Genomic DNA, 20,079 nt, shown 5'->3' on the forward strand with positions numbered 1-20,079 from the left:
TACAGTGTTCCAGTGTCACACAAGCACAGTGGAATTTTACTCTGATAAACCAGCACTTCCCTGCATTGCCAGGGGACTCTGCAAAAAGAGTTAGTCAGAAGTTTCTTGTTTGTTTTTAAGCAAAGCTATCATGCCTCTCTGTATGGAGGTTATGTATTGGCATTATCTGCATTTCTCAGAGAGTAAGTACTATGCAAATTTAAGCATTATGCTTAAGTGACTGGAAACCCCTTTATGTAGTTCTCGCTAGTGACCATCGCTCACACGTTTGGAGGCTGTTTCAGTCCTGCTGGTACAGATCTTAGGACAGTATTTGAAAGGGTAGATAGTGGTTGCAAAAAAGAGCTCTCTGCATCAGAGCTGAGTTTAAAACTTGGATTCTGAGTTTTAAAATGCCGGTCTCCAAATTTATAGAAGTTCACCTGATTTCAGAGTTAAATTTTACCTTCCGTTTGCTAATAAAAGTTAATGGATTTTGGAAATGTTGTCAAAATACAAATTCTGGACCAATGATATTGGTGTGCAGCTTCAAAATAGTAAAATCTCATGCAACTCCAGCTATACAACAGGTGGTGGTTTACACCCATTATTTAAATGTTGATTTGTGGCAGATGTTGATTAGACTACATTTTCCTCTTAAAAAAAACCAACAAAACCAAACCAAACAAATCGCAAACCAACAAACCAAAAAAACCCACCAAAACCAAACAGTGACAGTTATCTTTGGAAATGGTATTATATGTGATGCTATGTTATAAGGCATTGTGTGTCTGATACTTATTCAAATGTGGAGATGCTTAAATACATTTAAAGTGGGAGTGCTCTTATAACTTGTCTTGCTAGAAATGTGTGGGTTATTCTTTGTGCTTACCCTATAGCACACTTTTAAGAAAAATCCTTTTGGAAATGTATTTTCCTTGTTTTACTTTAAGCTTTTGGGGAGGAGGATCAACTACAGAATTTAGCTGATGTCTCTTTCTTGGTAGGGAGCACATTTTACCAGCATTTCTTCTTTTTCTTGCTTGTTTTCCAGTTTTGGTCTCTCTCCTGCTGTGATTTTGAAGTGTGAAAGTTTAAGTGTCCCAAAACCTGGAGGCAGATGCTCCCAGATGGTACATGTCAAACTGGATTAAAGGATGGTGTATACATGACAATTTCCATTTCCACTCAACATTTCAGTGTCTGAAATGGAAATAAATATATTAACAGCAGTGATAAAACGCTTTCATAACACCAAGTCCTAGTATTCTTAGTTTTCAGCTTTAGCTACAGTTGCTAAAACTATTATTTTTCCTCAGATTTTCATTATTTAATTCATAATACAGTAGTTATAAGCAGTTGCTTTGGGGAATCTACATGCTAGATTTTCATCAGGCTCACTTACACCCCATGCAGCCAACTGCACCTTGTTACTCGACAGGAAGTTTTGAGCCTCTTCGCTTTCCTCAGGATTATATGTAGCTTAATAAACAGCCAAATAGGAAGAAGTATTTAAGTAATAGCTTTTGTTGTAAATCTGAGTATTTTATTATACACATCTTGTTTACTGCCAGCTTTATGAACTGTTTTCAAATTTTTGCTAGTGAGAGCAGCTTATTTTTGACAGGCAAGTAAAATCACCTTAGTTTGATCATCATTCTAGCGATAGTAGGCAAGTAAATTTTGTGCTGAGATCAGTGAATTTTCCATAATCATTTTGTAAGTCTTTGTAAATCATGGAACATTTGGTATTTTGCCGTTTTGCAGTACGGTGTGTCTGTAGAAGAAAATACCAGAAGCAGCTACACAACAAGTTTTACCTTTTTGATGTGCAGCCTGCTGAAGTACGGGTATGAATTTTCAGTGATGCATTAACCTGAAGCTCTGAGTGGATCGGCGAATAGGTCAATAGCATGATGACTGTGATTGCAATCAGTTTCTAGAAATGAAGCTTTTGCAGCACTTGCAACATAAGACTAAAATTATTGATAAGCAAAGAAATTCACGTACCTCAGAAAAAATGACTTTGTAATCTCAAGACCATCTTTTCAAGGTCAAGCTTGGTGTGATCTTCACGTTTATGGTTGTATCTCATTTTTGTAAACACTTGGTTGTGGATTTTGTACATATTAGCACAGTTTTTCTACTGCTGTAGAACTTGTATTCATTTATAGCATTTGTGGGGAAGAAGGCAGTCCTTTTCTTTAATGCTCAGCTGTGGACCTAACTACAGGTGGTAAGCGAATGCTTAGGCAGAAAGCAAGAACAGGAGTTCTAAAGTTGTTCAAGTGGAATTTAGGGTGATGTTGCAATTGGGCATTGATGCTATTGTAATCTGTTCCATATTGCAAATTTTGTTTTAAGCAGGAGCGATGTATTGTACTTTTAAAAAAAATATTTCTCATTATTTAATGGGCCATTAAAATCTTGGTGGAAAATTATTTTTGTGTAAAATAGTGGAAAAGCTGTAATCCTGGCTATGTACTTTTGTCTTAGACTTTACATATAGTCATGAATCAGAAGTAGCTTTATAATATTTGTAAGCATAATGAAGATGTGATCATTTAGACAGTTCTTTCAAACAAGATACAATGTGCTTAAAATGTGCTAAGTTTGGTGTTTTGCCCATTCTGTATTAATTTTACATTTATTTAGAAGTGTGTTTTACTCCTTATTTAAGTAAACAAGCAGAAAAAGGTAATTTAGACTTTTCCCCAAAATTCTAGTCCTTAAAAGATGTTCCCATTGGAAATAACTCCAGCAAGGGAACGCAGGTGCAACTTCAGCAGGGTACACAGCGCTTTGGCACTGCCTTGCCATGGTGTGTAAATGTGGATATATATGTATGTATATGGATGCAGAAGCTCCTGCAGTACCTGCCAATGGGAGCGTGTGGGTGGGCGCTGCACGCTGAGAGCAGCCATGGGGCCCGAGCCCAGATAGCCGGGAACCGTCCCCATCGTCCTGGAACCATCCCTATCGTTGGAGTGGGTCTGTGCTGAGGATCCAGACTAGGCAGGGAAAGCAACTTCAGGGTGAGCATCTGCTCGGCAGCCTCAGGGCTGTCACTGGCGCTTGTTATTTGCTGCCGATTAGATAGGAAGTTATCTCCTGTTGCAGCCTAGGTGCTACAGATGAGAGGATGTGTGAGACTGCCAGCGCTGCCTAAGCTGCCAAGTGGGCTCTTACTCTAAAAGGAGAAACAGACTATTTCTTCCAATACTTCAGCCTGACTTTTGTTTTGCCTCCTGCAGACATAGTAAGTTAAATTTTATGGTATTAGTGGTTAAGCAAACCTCAGGCTCTCTTCCAGTTACTGATAGTCAGCATCATTATTCACTGTCACTGCTATTTTCCCTCCATGCTCTGGTATCAAAGAAGCCTGAAGAACAACCTGTGTTTAACTCTTCCTTGTGCCACCTTGCAATTTCAGATGAAATAGCTGCAAAGGAGGAGAGTTGTTGTTCTGGAGAAGCGCTGTTTTGCAGGAGACCTTGTAGCGATGCTCTTTATTCTCCAGAGTGTACAGGAACTTGTTTGCTGCTGTCTTACACTACTTGGTCTCATCAGCCCTCCACGGAAGCGTATCAGAACAAACCCGTAGTCCAAAACACGTGCACCATAGAATGTTAGACATCTCTTTTTTGAATTATTTTTATGCGGGTGTGTGATAAAGAGGTCAGTAAGGTAAGCAGAGCCCAGGAGACTGGGCGAAGAAGACACGAGTTTATGAACAATCTCATGCTTAGTACTTCTTAACCAGAAAGCCCAGTTTGTGAATTGTCGGCTTCCCTTGGCTGGGGTGGGAGGAAGAGGTTTTGTGCAAGTTCTGTGTGGTTGTAAAAAGGCAAACAGTGGTGCTTCTCCATGGAAAAATTTCCAACAAATTGCCAAATCACCCCATTCTTCAGCTTGAGGCTTTTCCTGGCAGCCTACTGGGTCCTAAGCCCAGCAATGTAAGGAGTACCATATGAAATGTTTTTAATTTGATTTGCTCTGAGATAAATGGTACTGATCTGCTTTCATGTTTGGATTTGTGGGGGTGCCTATGTGACCAATTACAAGAAATGTTACTTGTAATTTTCAGTTCTGTACTCTATTAGAATGAGTGTTTTGAGAACTTACGTGACTACTCGCAGCTTCAGTGTGGCAAAATTCTGATCAAACTGCTTCCAAAAACATCCTGTGGCCCTGACATTAGACTCTTTTGTTATGGGATTATATGAAATAATAGATATTTTTAAAAACCTGAAGTAGTATTGAAAAACCTGTTACACTATGCTATTTGAGCAGTCATACCAAAATAGTTTCATAGATCAATTCTGGAATTCACTTAGTACTGGATTTGCAATTTTTAGGGTATTTTTCACTAAAAAAAAATCAGAAATGCGAGCTGTAGAATCTGTGCTATGGTAACTCTGGGAATAAAACTCCTTGATTAGTATGCTTCGATTTGTACATATGCCCAAGTAATTAAAAATAAGCAATGGTAAGGCTCCTGTAACAATTAAGAACTGAGTATTCTTTTTACAGGCATAGATTAAGGAGCTTCAGGTACCATGTAGCAGCACAGGGGCAGTGACTTGCTGGTTTCCAGCAAACAGTAGTGCCTGTTGCGCAGTGTGAAGAGAAGTGGCAGCTTGCGTGTCATTTAATAACTTTCCATTCTTAATTAAAAAAAGAGAAGGGAAAAAAAGTTGGAGAAAAGCCGGGCTTCACCCTAAAAGGCAGGAGCTGGCAGCTTTTTGAGATGGTTAAATATTAACTACTGCTAATAATTTTGAACTTTATGTTTAAAAACATAAGTACTGTGGGAGGTATTCAAACTGTGAGAAATGACCTGAGGTCTAAAAACTTCTGGTGGACAAACATAAAGTTTTAAAATACTCTGCTGAAATCTGAACAGCTCAAGGTTTGTTGTCATGGCCAGGAATAGTTATCGCAAAGCTGAGGCTCCTTTATCTCTACATTGCTGGTTCCTGGCTCTTCTGAGGAGATGGGAGACAACGGGCTGGATGGTCAAGAGGATTTTGAACAGTTTGTCAGAGGCTTTCTGGAAGTGTTTGTACATTTTTAAATGTACTTAGTTTATTTTGTGGTGAACAAGCTTTTTTGTTTGTGTGAAGCTTGTGCTTTCTTTCATGTTTTTCCAAAATGTTGGTACTCGACACACAGTCTTTCAAATACCTTGTTGTCCCCTTCTGTATAAGATTTGTAGCAAATGTTGTTTTCTTCAGCTGAAAGATAACCCTGTCCTGCGGGCAATGCCATGAAAAAGCAGAACCTGCACCCCAGCAGTTCCTTAGATTAACTTATATTCTTTAAACATCTATATTCTAAATAAAAGCACAGCCTTAGCACATCAGTGTTAAAGGAAAATTCTGTTCTTTCAACAAAATAGTGCTCAATCATGTATTTCTTGCTGTTTGTCCTTCTAGTCCTCTTTTGCTGTTTCTTTTGTTGCCTTGTCTTATATTGCACGGACAACTTCTCAGATAAATGTATACAGTTTCCATACGACTTTGCAGTTGTACACTAAGGACAATTTGTGCATTTGTCCTTTTTCTTGTTGCTAAAAAAGACCATGTGGTCATTATAAATGAGCTGAAAAATATGCATACAAGAACGGGTACTTACCTTGTCACATTTATGGCTTCATTTCTCCAAAGCTTTGTTTCTTCTGGATGTAAAAATCTTTTAAAGAGATGTTAATTTTTTCTAATGTGTTCATGAGTTAGTTTCTCACCTTGCTTTACATTACTGCTCAGAAGAGCACTTATTGTATTATTGTTTTGGCACTAATTGTTTTATAAACACTGCCATAAATGCTTTTAGTCTTTTCTTTGAGCAAAGTCATATTAATATGTGACTAGGATTATTAAAATAATCACGTATTTCCCACTGCACAGCATCTGAAACACATTTCTCAAAGAAAGATCAAGCTGTGCAGAGGTCTGCCGCTATCGCCGTTTGCATCAAAGCCAGAACAGCATGAAATTATCCAAATCCTTGGTACTTCATGTTACATGAGGCTTTTGACTCCGAAATCCCACTTGATGCCACTTTCATTCTTCTGATAACATAGCTGTAGGAAAGTAAGAGCAATTGTAATTAGATCCACGTTTCTGGGGATTGCCGAGTCCCTTAAGGTCTGTACGAGCTGCTGTGGGTATAAACCATCCGCTGTCTCTGCTCCGCGGTCTCTGCAGGGGGTGGGTGACTTGCCTTTTCCCAAGGTGGTGGGACCAAAGAAATCCCAAACAGATACAGAAATTAGGGTCATATGAAAAATATGGTTCAACTTATGATCTTACATCCCTGTAGAAATCCAGGTCTGAGTAACTACCATGTGTTGGATGTGCGGTGTGATTTGTGCTGCTCTGCTCCTCAGCCCTGTTGCAGGGGTTAGGAGAGGAGCAGAATTCCTGGGTGTCAGGGCTCTGGATTTGGTCCAGACATTGCAGCGTCATTTAATACAACAGTCTGAAGATGTAATATTTACAGGCATAACGTTTCTGTGTGGATCTGTTATGAAAAAAGTATTTGTATACAACATTTATGGTAGTTGATGGTAAAGACTGAGGTACCCAAACCACACTCAGAACAAACAAATGTATTTCAGCATTTTCATGCATCTGTATGTCCTTGCTGCAAAGATCATGAGTTGTCATGCAAATATCTGCTCCTGTGATGTAAACTGCAGTTTAACGTGAAAAAAATTATTTGTCTGAACATAACTTTGAAAGCACAGTTTAATTTATTTTATTTGCTCTTAATTTGAAATGGGGAGAAGACAATCATGTTGAAAAAAGAAAAAAGATTATGTTCATTTACTTGTCATATCAGTGTTGGACCTTGGTGGTTGAGTCTTTACCCAGACTGTTGCTTAAATTAGGGGAAAATTGTCTAAGCGAAGTATAACCTTATCTTAACATTCAGGTAGAAGGAAACATGTTTATTTCAGACATTTACATTGAAAAATTCTTTTTATAACATTCCTCTGCTGGTGTTGCCGTGTTCTCTGTTTTTGAAAGCACTCACCTGATACTAAATGCAGAGCAAGTGTCAGTGATGGTGGCCACCAGGGTGTGATAACACATAGCAAGGAGGAGATTGAAGCAAAGTCTCTTGCAGCAGAAGTTGGGCCAGTAGAGCTGGTGTCCTGCCAGAGGAGGCCGAGCACCTGGCCCAGCGTTTGGTGTCTGCTCAGGAATCCAAGAACCAAGTGTAGTACTAAATAGTGCATCACTTCAGATCATTTTTTGGAAGCTGAAGCTTGTTAGCTGTGGTTTGTGTATATGTTGTTAGTTTAAATGACGGTATAGTTCAAATGCAAGTGCTGGTTAGAAAGCTTGGAAGAGGCAGAGTTGGGGGTTAATTTTGTCACTTAAGTGTATTCTTTGTTTCTATTAATTGTTCTAATGTTACAGAAATCAAGCTCATGAGCGGATTTGGGGTAAAAACAGTTAATACTTGTTTCAGAGGCTGTTTATTCTTGCAAAAAATTTAGAAGGGGCTACAAGTTTCTGTTCAGGTTATCCTGCTTAAATGATAACTTGTATTTCTTTAAAAAATGGTATATTTGGATTGAAGCATTCTCTTTGGAGACTGCAAAAGAAAAGGGGGCGGGGGGGGCGCAGCTGGAACAAAATTGGTGACAGGGAGGCTTGAACACATCTGTTCAAAAACAGAAAAAGAAAAGGATCCTTCAGTTCCTACAACTTCAGGGTCTGCAGTAGAAACCAGAGCATGTTAAATGGTTGCAGCCCAAGTGGGACTGAGGCTTATTTCTCTCCACTGATGCTTTTTTCCCTTTCCTTGTTCAAACTCTGGAAGGGAAGACAACTAGTATCCGCTGCAAAGTATTATTGAATTGATGCTTCTCCTTATTTCTAGAAGACAATGCAAGCTTACATGCTGTCACAGCTGAAGGGGAATTAACAGCACTCACGAAGAGGTGACTGCTGTGACAAACAGGGTGACTGGGATACGACACCAATGGCTGTAGAGGCAGGAGTGGCATTGGAGGGATGGCCGGTGCTAGATTAGATCAGCATTAGCTGTCGAAGTGTGTTTTTGGTAGGCAGGGAAACTTGGAGCAAGTTTTGGATATTGCGGCTATTTTACTCATTTGTGGTTACTATGGTTATAGTTTGCTGTGGTTAAAAATGCACTGCTCTACTTGCTTTGCTTGGCGTTTTGTAAAGGGCTTGTAACCAGCGTGTCCTGCCTGTAGTGGCAGCGTGGGCTTTATTTGAAGGATTTTATTACTCCTATTATTAGTAGTATTGTATGCCAGTTGCTCAGCTTACCTGTTTTTTAACTTTCCGAAACTGGCTGCTAGTTTGAGTGACCAAATTAGGAACTGGAAAGCTTTGGGGTATTGGCATTACTTTTTTTGAAAAAAACAATAAGTTTTTCTAGTGCAGCACATCTTGAAACATGCTCGATGTTGAGCGAAGGCAGAGCAGCTTTCTGTTCTCTTCACTTTCAGTTTTGGGTTTGCCATTACCAGCAAGCCATCATGGTAAGAAGAAATATGCAAAGATGGATTTTGGAGGACTTGTGTTAGTTCTCTTAGTGGCTGGCCAGAAAAAGATAAACCTTAATAGATGTAGTGTGCCGTCACAGACACAGGTAAGGAGTGGGAGAGCACGGGGTGAAGTGTCTCCACAGGAGTACTCTAAGGCTGGCTGGTCTTTTTTGGATTCCAGCCTTCTCTAGGGAAATGCAGCATGACTTATTTATTTTTTTCTTATTTTTTTTAAATTTTACTTTAGTTGAGGTTTCCATTTTAAAATTTGCGTCTTCATTCAAGCAGTACGTTACTCCTGCAACAGCATCGGCAGCTGCGGATGTCGGACATAAGACATGGAAATATCATCACAAACAGGATTGTGTGGAGTAGAAAAAACTTTGAAGGTGCTCTCAGATTGTTGAATTGGGATTTCCCATGAATGGCTCAGGTTTCTGCCATAGCTGGTTGTGTAAACAGCAAATAACTGTGAGTCTGGGCATAAGCGGCAGCTTCAAGCAGTGAGGTTAATCATGTATGATCATGCAGGGAGATGGTATCTGCCCTCTCTTTGAAGATTTCGTGACACTTTATCTCTCCTTTTTTTTGAGTAGGCGGTTAGCAGGTTGCTTGACACAAGCTACTGTTGTCATCTCTTAGTGTGGTTGTATCAATCTGAAAATCTTTTCCATGTAACCAAACCACTTTTTCTTATGGGTTTATTCTCAGTCATACAGACAGAAATTGCTGTATATGGGATTTTAAATGCGCAGATGTTAAGTATCCTCACTGTTCCGTGGAACAGGTTACTGCTTGATCTGATCTGCAAAACATTTCAGCATCAGTTATTTAAGGCTGAAGACCAGATCATCTTTGTTGACTCAGAATTGTATGCAGATTGTAGCATCAGGGGTCTGATAACAACCTGTTGCATAGACTTTATAATAAGCCATGGTAGTGAAATGAAATATTTAGGTCTATCTGGATTCAGCAAGAGCATCTTTTTACCATTATACGGGAAAACAGTGCCAAGACAGGCTTATTAGATACTTGGATTTTCCTGTGACAGGGAGTAGATATTTTCTGGGTGTTCTGTTGTCTGCATCATCTCTAAATGCAGATGTGAGCGATTAGTGGTCTGTAGTGTTGTTTTTATTTTTTATTTTTCTTTTTTTTTATCTTTAGAAACACATGAAACCACTAAGTACTTCTTAAAGTCACTCTAGGTGTGTGTAGTAAAAACTGGGTGCGGATACAGAGCTCTGCCGCAGAAACCCTTGGGCTTTTGTGTTCCAGTTGTGGGCTTAATGCTAATTGTGTGCTGTGTTCACTGGCGATCTGTTGTAGTCTGATCTGTGCAGAAAATTTGAATCATATTTATGACATTTATGAACAAGCATGAGCAACTGTTGCCATTAGTATTCAGTTCATAATGGACTACTAATGGGGCTGATAACATGGCTTTTTTCGCCCTCCCCTAAGCTGTGTGGACACAGGGAGCATAGATCTTCCTGGCATGTTGAAGGGGCAGAATTGATCGTGAATAGTCAGAGTATTCAAAGTATAAACTGCTTTGTGATGTGCCAGGCCAGGAGGGAGAGGTTTGAGGAGTTGTTAAGCTGAGACGAGATGAGTGTTTGGATGAGCAATGCAGAAGAGATGGAGGTGCAAATTTCTGAGACTGTGAGGACCAGTAACCAAGGTACCGGTTACATGCCAAGCTATTTTTTTTTTTTATTTTTTTTTTTTTATATGTATAAATCATAATTTGAAATGGAAATAGTCTTCGAACATCAGGTTTTTTGTGTATTATGTCCGAGCACCGTTGGGGATGGCAGACAATTGTGTGCAGTCGGTGTGTCGGAGGCTGGCACGGCCGCTCCCCCGTGAATACCCGCTTGTCTTCTGCGCTTCTGCCAGGGAGCTTCAGTGCTGGCCCTCGGGACAATGTTATCTCAGTTACCTTCTCGTGGTGTTTGTGCAAGGTTTGCTGCTTCAGGGAACCAGAAGCTCATTTGAAAAATTAAATTGAAAGATAAGGAGGCGATGATGTTTAACAGGAAACTTATTTTTATCACTCTCTCACTCCCTTCTCTCAAAGTGTAGCCAGAGTGTGTGGCTGGCAACTTCTTGAAAGCTGCTTTTGCGCTGTTTCGCCCCCCAAAATCTTGGTAGTACTTCACGTGTCCATTTGGTTATTTATAAGTGGATTATTCTTCCCTGGCTGCTGAAATAAATCTTTATACTGCTTTTGGTGAAGTCATTTTACTGTGTAAAATTGACTGTTGATCTCTTTTTATTGTCATTATAGAAAACCTAGAATAAACTCTCAGTTGGTGGCACAACAAGTTGCCCAGCAATATGCAACCCCACCACCGCCTAAGAAAGAGAAGAAGGAGAAAGTGGAAAAGCAAGACAAAGAAAAACCTGACAAAGAGAAGGAAATCAGTCCAAGTGTTACAAAGAAGAACGCTAACAAGAAGACTAAGTAAGTTTGAAGGATACACTGTTAAATGTGGAGTGATTTCAGTAGCACTGTGCGTTGATTAATTGTGCAGTTGATCTAACATTATGTTCTTTGTCTTCCTTCCAATTCTTGCAGACCAAAGTTGGATATTGTGAAAGATCCTCCTAGTGAAGCAAACAGTATACAGTCTGGGAATACTACAACAAAGACCAGCGACTCAAATCACACTTCAAGGTAACTTTATACTGAAGTGAAGCTCTCAATATCTGAGAACTGTCTTAAACAGCAGACACATTTTTGGATGGACAGGGGCAGAATACAGTCTAAGCCCCAGGGTCTGCCAGTGTTAGTATGGCAAGACCATCGGTGACTTCTCCATGTACAACACTCAAATGCTCTGCTGCTGAGGACCGATTCAAGCATTGGAAATATTTGTTCTATTGTCCACTCAGTTTTCATTTCTCTGCTAAAAAATCATACTGTTGATTGGGCAGTAATGCTTCTAGCTGTTAAACACAGTGGAGGGAAAAAATAACCAGCTATTGCAGTGGCCTTTGTCAAATTTTTATCATCACTTGATAGCCGTAACAAAGGTTGCTTTTATACTTCCTTATCCTTAATTCAGTCACTGTAATAGTCAAGATAACTTTCCAAGTATATGGGAATTAAAAGACTGCATGAGCAGATTTGCTAGAATCTTGCTATCAATAAAAACCATGAATGATTGGTTTCATATTTGTCTAAGTTTCAAATGAATAGCTGTCTATGGAAAGAGGTTTATTCCTAGTCGTGCCTATACTGATAGACCATGCTTGTTTTATTTAAATAGTGCCTTGTGCTCTATTTCTTAAATCAAAAATTCAACATCAAAGTACAGGTTTTATGTTATGGAACTTAGGGCTACAAGAGGTGGCATTCAACTGCGTGATTTGCCTATTTTGGCTATATAAGAATTGCTTCGCTTTAAAAAATGTTCTGTAATAGGTATTTTATAGCAAAGCCACATGAACTGAAGCAATATTAGTTAGCTGCTAACAGCTGCCAAGCACATGGGAAATACACTTTGCACTGCTGTTGGTGTTAAGATTGGTGAGATGTCACTGCAGAAAACACTTGTCTTGGAAGTTTTTTTAAATAATTGCTTGAAAACACTTGCTAGAGAAAATATCCTTTACACAGTAACTTGCCTGCACGAGGTGACGGTGTTGTGAGATTTGCTGTGCTAGAAGACTTAAGCTGTTTGTGGGGACTGCTGCTTACTCTTCCTCAGCCCTCAAAGGTCTAGTTGTCCATTCCTGATTTGATTATAGGAATATAGCTTTATTGCAGTGATGTGTTGTGTGGTTTTTTATCAGGCCTGTTCTTTTTGAAACAGTTCTTGTTTCGAGGCTTAGGATGTGGGGGATTGATGCACTTGACTAATGAGAGAACGTTGAATTGATAGATTATGTCAAATATTTTATTTTTTTTACTCCTCAAAGGAGTCACTCTGTCTACTGCAGAGTCTTTTAGTCTATGTTTTGCGGCAAGCTTTTGTCATTCCTAACTAATCCTTAATATTATCAGTTCTGGCTGGATACCTTTAAGGGATACATCATCTCCTTCAGTTATTAAACTGTCTTAAGTGTTTAGTTTAGTGGAACTTTTCTTGCAATTCGCTGCCCTCAGGAGTGCTGTCAAGTGCATTTTTAAATGATCTGATTTTACAGAGTCAAAAGTTATCTGTTCAAGTTTTTTGTAAATCGTCTTTTAAGGATCTCTGTGGATTTTTAAAGAATATTGAACTTCTTGGATAGCATGCATGTTTCTGAGAAAATATCTTGGTTTATTCCACATCTTCCTGTGCACTTTCAGATCAGTTGTTTTGAAACACATTTCTCATTTGGCCATAAACCTTCTCAGCTATAATCATGAAGCATCAGGGTGTTTAATATTGCAAAATAAGGTGAATGGGCCAGTCCCTTTGCCTTCTGTAGGAGCAAAAATTGTGTGCATGTGCTGAAGAGATTGGAAGTTTCCATCTGTGCCTAATCAGCTCTTTGTACACGGGGAGACCCCAAAAACACCCTGCAGAAGGGGTTGGAGGGCTCCATTCTACAATTGAGATTAAGAAGAGGTTTGTGAGCAGCATTGGTGATAAATTCTGCACCTCAGCCCTGCTTCCCCCCGTCACACCATGAGGCTTGGTCGTGGCATTTAAAGATGCTTGGGCAGTTCCATTCAGGCTCTTGATGTGTGGCTTAACTCAAAGGCTGCAGGTAGCGGGAGCTTATCTGGGGAAAACTTAATGCAGTTTAGGCCATATGAGTTTGTTTTGTTTTGTTTTTTGTTTGTTTGTTTAGTTTTTCCATCCCACTCCCTTCCCTTCTCCCATCCGCTAAATATGACTATCAGTGCTGGCTTTTGACAAGCAATACCAGGAGCTGTGTGTTCAACCCTGTAGAAAGGTGGAGGCAGTTCCGGTATTTGGGCCAGCTTTTTATTTTTTGGCTGTTTCTGAGTAGAAATGACCCAGGCAAATTACAGGAAGAACTGGGTTTCCTAGAGGAACTTGGGGCTTAGGGAGGAAAATCCGTACACGTACTACACTTCCGGGAACACTTGCTGCTTTGTTTGCTGCCGAGGCTCTGGGGGCAGCCTTCATCTGCTGAGATGCTATCTGAAAGCCGACGGAAACCCCAAAACTTGCTGAGCTAGCTGGCCTTTCTTCTTACCCACAAACAAGGTGACATCATTTAATCTAGCCTGTGGTTATGTGTTGAATTTGCCAACTCCTGCAAGCGCGTATGTACAACGTGTACACGTGGGCGTGTGTGTCTCACTGCTGCGGGAATTCACTATGCATAGCTATGGGTTTGAGAAGGCTGGTCACTAAGGGACTGTTTCAAGTAGGAGGTTTTTAGTGATGGTTATCCCCGTGAAGCAGTATTTTAATAATATTTTTCTATCTATTAGAAATGCTTCTCCTGTGGTACTTGTCAAAAGTTGAAGCGATCTGCTAGGTTAGATATGAAAATACTATTTTTGGTGCAGTAACTTCATTTTTATTAAGGAAGTTTGCAGAAATATGATTACTCTGTTTTTGAAGCTGTACATCTGTCTTTAATACCTTTTCCTATTATACCTAGCTCTAGAATACCACTTGGAAAACTACTACTTTTGAGCTTTCCCCTTGCTAATGTAGCACTGCAAGCCATTGAGCATGCATGCCTTAATTTCCACTTTGTTTTGTTTTGGCTGCGTTAGCCTAGTGTGCTGCAGACAAGGAGGAAAGGCAGATTGGTTCAAAAGCCGGAGCCTGATCCCGAAGGAAACTAACCTTCTCTCCATGCCTTGGAATAAGACAGTTCTCAGCAAGCTGCTTTTCACTGATGTATAAAGACTCTCCTTTTTAATTTCCCCATTGGGAATATTCCGCTGCTTCAGCCTGACCCTTAATTAGGAGCAAAGCTGTAAATTGCAGCAGTCACTGCAGCTGACTGGGAATTTGCTGGTAGCTGGAGGAGTGTCCAGGGTTTGTTGGATCAGAGCTTTGGACCAGCCCCTGAAATGCACGTGAATTGTCAGCTTCCTGGAGTCTAGACCCTTATTAGCTTCATTACTAATTGAATGATAGCACAGCGTGCAAATTACTGAGATAATCCTGAGCTATAAATACCAGTGTGTTCTTTTCTGGTGGTTGTGGTTTTTTTCTTTTCTTTATTCCTTTCCCCTAACTAAAAGCACTAGCTGCAAGAAATACCGTTGTACATTCTGGATTTTATTTACAATAGCCTCAGTTCCAGAGGGAGCATTTTGAGTGTTTTTATACATAGGCTGATTGGGCATCTGATCTGTATAAGCTCAAAGCAGTTGAAAGAGAAGCCAAGCTGTCCCAGTGCCTGTGTTGTTTGCAGCTGTAGAGTTCCAATATGGGAATGAAAGAGCTGTGGTCAAATGCTTTCATGTGGTTTTGTATTGCGGAGTCACAGCCTTGTCTGGTAACATCAGGGCACATGATGAGATGGTGAATTTAGATAAGAGAACTCTTTCATCTGCCCCTTGGGGAGGAGATCCTTCAGTCTGTCTGGCTCCTGTCCGCTTGGCTCTGCTGTAGCGTCCTCCTTTCTGGCAGAGCTGGATCCGGGATAAGTGTGCAGCAGACACCCTTTGCAGAGCTCTGCAAGACGGCTCTTTCCTCTGGGGCTGAGCCTGGTGCTGCAGCCCTCGCAGCCCGGGATGTCGCAGGGAGCAGAAGGTCAAACCTTGGTCCTCTGCTGTGCAGCACTCATTGCTGCCCAGGTTCTCCTCCCAGTTATTGCCATTTGCGCAGCCAAGGAGAGGACAAGTCACACGGAGTTGGTTGTCAAATGCATTTTCTATAAACTCTTCATTTCTCTTTTATTTTTATCTCTTTAATAAATGTTTTCTCATTTATTTTAGACCCAGACTGAAAAATGTGGACAGAAGTACCGCACAGCAGCTGGCAGTCACAGTGGGAAATGTCACAGTAATTATCACAGACTTTAAAGAAAAGACTCGCTCCTCTTCCACGTCGTCTTCTACAGTGACCTCCAGTGCAGGATCAGAACAACAGAATCAGAGCAGCTCGGGCTCTGAGAGCACAGACAAGGGCTCGTCCCGTTCCTCCACGCCAAAGGGGGACATGTCGGCAGTCAACGATGAATCTTTCTGAAAATTGCACATGGAGTTGTGGAAACTATGAATCAGGGTATGAAATTCAAACACTCCACCTGCCCATGCTGTTCAAATCCTGGAGAGCCTCTTCTGTGCTTGAACACACACTTTCTCGGACATCGACCTCTTACTGATGCAACCAGGATAACTTCTGCTTGCTGTGGGCATCTGGCCACCAAGGAATTTCTCACCCTAACGATTACTCTTGACACTTTTATGTATTCCATTGTTTTATATGATTTTCCTAACAATCATTTATAATTGGATGTGCTCCTGAATCTACTTTTTTATAATATCTGCTGTGCACAATTTTCCATGAACATTACAACTTTTTGTTTTGGGGAGGGGGTGGGTGGGGAGGGAAGGGGGCTTTATTTATTGCATTCACAAACTCCATCCTCTTTCAACATATCCTTTTTAAGTTCAGTTCTTCTTCCAGTTATACTGTGTACTATCAGTTTTGATATAAATTATATATAAATATATATATAAATAAATATATATAAAGGGTTATTTGAAACCAATACATGGAAACGCTGGTGCTTGAAACACTGTGAAGTGAAAACAAAAAATATATAATTGAACAGTTCAAGATCTGGGACAGTCCCCTTCTGTGAAAGTACTGAAACTGAAATGGAACTGGTCTTAGGTGAAAAGTGTTCCTGAAGGTTTGAACCTGGATGGGACCTGTTCTCTTTATTGTTCCTTCCCCGTTTCTTCCCTAAGCAATGGTTAAAAAGTACTGGACACACGGTTTTGATTTTTTTTTTATAGCTTGGGATCTGAAATGAGAAAAGATTGCTCCAGGTAGCTTGTGTTTTCCATTAGGCGACTCAGATTGGCGATGTGCAAGTTCGTGCCCGGCTGGAGCTTAAGCGTTCACAACCAGACTGGTGTTGGCATGTCACGGATTTTGGCAACTTGAGCATCACTATGTCGTGCAAAGCCAATCCCACAGACGTTTGATGCTCTTAGGTTATTGAATTTTGTCCACCTGCATCAGCGACCGAGGTAACATCAGAGCTGGAGTGCTTTGCTCTGGGCTGAGAGGCAGCAGGGGCTGGAGGGGCAGGAGTGGGTTGGGGAACAAGCCGGTGTGGGTCGGTCATTGTCAGCCCCTTCTGTCTGTCCCGACCATGCTGTTGGGGTGGCTCTTGTCCTTCAAGTGCATCCCTGTTCCAAGAGTGGTTTCTGAACAGCATCTCGTCCAGTGATGACGTTGGGTTTTTCAGCATTTGGACTCTTCTTGGTCTTCTGCTGTGGGAGCAAAAATAGGGAAAAACTTTCATGCTGGCAAGTGAGCAACACGTGTGGCTCATGCTCATGACCAGCATCTCCTTCATTCTTGCTATAAAGCTATTCAGACTGTTAATTTCTTTTCCTGACCTATTAGTGTTGCTTTACAGTTTACCTTCCATGCATTATCCTGCTAAAACACTAGGCTGAAGAGGTGAAACAAACTTTTTGGTTTTTTTTTAAACAGCAAAAACAAAAAAAAACAACCCCCAAACTTCTTTCGCTTTTCATCTTTATTTAGTGGCCCCAGGGTGCTTTACGGTAATTTAGGGCACAGAGGCTGTGGCTTCATTTGACATCAAATGCATAATTTCTGGGGATGATGAAAGAGGGCCACATTTTGACAACTTTGTGCCAGCATGTTACATTGTGAATTATTTGCTTAGCAAGAGTAGTTTCTCTTTCTGGAGGCAACTGATTTAAGATTTCTTTTAAAATTTGTGTGGTTTTGAGTAGCAGACGTGGGTTCCTTTCACACTGGTGACAGAAATGTGTGCGTAAGGGATCTGGTAGAAGCCCTGCTTGAAGGTATGTGCAGTGGCAGTGCCTTTGCAGCAGTGGCTTTATTCTGAATATGTTAACATGGGCACCCCAACTTAATTCTGCTTCTATTCACAGTATAGCCTGTCTTTACCTTTTTAAGCATTTTTAAAGTATTTATTAAAGAACCAAAGGAAACCAGATGCTTCCTATGAGCATCGAGACAATTTATTATACATAGTTTTAAATACTATGAATTTCTCAATCCACATTTTAACATTAGTGGGATATTGCAAAGACATTCCTTTTCCAGTTTTTACTATTCCTTTAAGGGTCTCAGGGAGGGTAAACTGGTCAGCCATATTTATTTATTTTACTGAAATGTATTGGAATAATTTTTTAAGAGAGATTTTTTGAAGATGCCCCTGAACTTGTGTATTTTGCACTGCTTTATAAATGATCCGTTATCAATTAGGCTTGCGTGCATCTCGGCCGCGATCCAGCGAAGAGCGTGAGCGAGTGGCGAGTCCCTCTGGCTTCAGTGGGGCGAGTTCTGGTGCTTCAAGTCAAACCACGTGCTCACCTTCTTTGTTGAATCTGGGAATTTGTGCAAAAAAAAGCATTGTGTGTACCAGGAAATCGCTTCTTTTTCAAGTGAAAATGGACCTGTCGATCCATTTTCCATTGCTGTAACCAGCTGCTCATGGCTACTGGTAAAGTCGGTAACATCTTTCTCTTTGGGCGTGCCTCCTCGATAAAGTAGCTTGCTATAAATAAGTGGGAAAATTTCTTTGGAACAAGTGACCTGTAATTCTGCATTCAGGAGAAATTGCTAGCTAAGCATTGAACCTCCCCAGCCTCATCCGTAGCTGCTGTGGTCTGGATTTGAAGGATAGCATTTGCTTTTATGCTTAATTTCTGAAGTTGGCATCACCACGGCACACGTCCACGGGTGGCATTCCCTCCCTGCCGTGTCTGTGGTTTATCACGCTGTTGGTGGGGAGCGTGTTGAAGAACCAAACCAAGCAAAACACTAGTGTAGGGGAAGGACCAGATTCGTGGTGTTCAGTGGCACAGAAAGCAGGTAAGTAAAGCACAGTGTTACGTTTGCAAAAGTTTCGACTCTTACACAGACACACACACACAGACACCAACACAGCTTGCCTGACTTGCTCAGTTTGATGTAGTTCTGCAAAGGAAAAATGACAGCGTTTTACACCACCAGGCTATTTATTTTAATTGGAACACTTTGCTTGTTTCAAATTGGACAGATCGAAAATTTGGCAGCAGCTTCCGTGAGTTTATTTCCACTGAGATGTTTTCTCCTGCCTTACCAAGATCATTCTCAGTCTACTTTTTTAAGCTCTACCGTAAACTTAAATTATTGAAAATTTATTAATTGCTGACTATATAATAACCTTTGCTTGTATGTAACCGAACGGTTTTAAGAGCCAACATTTAGAGTATGACAATGGAGCTGAACAGTTTTTAATGCGCAAGCAGTTCTGTTCTTGTGTATGACTTGTAACCTTAATTTACTGTGTAAAGATGGTTACATTATTTCCTTAGCTTTGTTTGTTGGAGACAAATATAGAATGCTTGTTTAAGTATGTCAAAACATAATCTTATCTTGTGGATTTTTATGTTAATGTATTATACGAGCTATATTTTTCATTTGCCCAGAAAGACAGCTTGTATAACGCTTTTGAAAGTTTTTCCGCTCTGTAAAGTCTTTAGAGCTGACAGTCCTGTTAGGTTTGTTTTAATCTTCATGCTAAAGTGTCAATGGTGGTTTTGTGAACTGGTCAGAAATTCACAGGTCTTAAATGTTTTCGGGAAATTTATATTGGACACTGCTCTTTGTCTAGCAAATAAAAGATGTTAATATATTCCTGTTACTGGCATGTGCACGACTGTTATTAGAAGCCACTTTATCATTTTCCTGCTTTAAATAGAAATGTCTATTTATGAATTCTGCTTGTAGTTTTTTCACAAATAAAATAGTAAAATTTAATTAAATCTGAAAGCTCTCTTTTTTGGGAGATGCCAGTCCTCAGAAGTGGAGAGTCCTGTTGTCGACTCCGTTTGTCAGTCTGTCCATCTTGTCTATGAGCCGCTACTTGAGCACCCCACTTCTGCAAACACATGGGTACGCACACAGAGAACTCCAGTCAAGTGAGTAAATCCAGTTTGTTCCCTGGGACTAATGACCTATGTAAAGTTAGTGGCGGATGTGTCTGCAGAATTTGGGTTCTGGTACTTTGAAATAATAGTTCTTCCCGTTTCTGTAGCTGCAGAAGTGGCGAAGCTTAGTGCAGAGGATTTTAGTGAGAGCCCCTGGGAGTTCCTTCAGCTGCCTTGTGCTAACAAACTCCCACGAGTACAATTAATAACATTTAATTGAGAGCCTAATTGTATTTTTGTAGTGTCAAAATAGCGGTATTTTGCAAGCAGTATTTTGGTCCTCTGCCTAGGAAACAAGGTAATGTGAATTACTGTGCTCTTTCTAGGTTCTATTTTTTTCCCCCACCCGACGCAGGAAATGTGTCACAAAACTTCAAATCGAAGCTGAAGTTGGAGAATGAAGCAATATGCAAAGGAAAAAAACTTACTCTAGAGCTTTTTCTCAGGAATATGAGGACGGTTCCTTAAACTAAAAGCCATT

At 40.4% G+C, this 20,079-nt stretch overlaps 1 protein-coding gene across 1 annotated transcript in view; it reads left to right on the plus strand.

Moving 5' to 3' along the window:
• RYBP (RING1 and YY1 binding protein) overlaps positions 1-19,433 on the plus strand; it is a 44,371-nt gene extending 24,938 nt beyond the window's left edge. Inside the window, exons 3-5 of the mRNA XM_065075364.1 lie at positions 10,806-10,982; positions 11,097-11,195; positions 15,384-19,433. Of these exons, the coding sequence (XP_064931436.1) occupies positions 10,806-10,982; positions 11,097-11,195; positions 15,384-15,636 (529 nt within the window). The 3' untranslated portion in view covers positions 15,637-19,433. The remainder of the gene's footprint in view (positions 1-10,805; positions 10,983-11,096; positions 11,196-15,383) is intronic.
• The last annotated feature ends 646 nt before the right edge of the window (positions 19,434-20,079 follow it).

This window comes from Columba livia, chromosome 10, assembly GCF_036013475.1.
Source record: "Columba livia isolate bColLiv1 breed racing homer chromosome 10, bColLiv1.pat.W.v2, whole genome shotgun sequence".
Lineage (NCBI taxonomy): Eukaryota > Metazoa > Chordata > Aves > Columbiformes > Columbidae > Columba > Columba livia.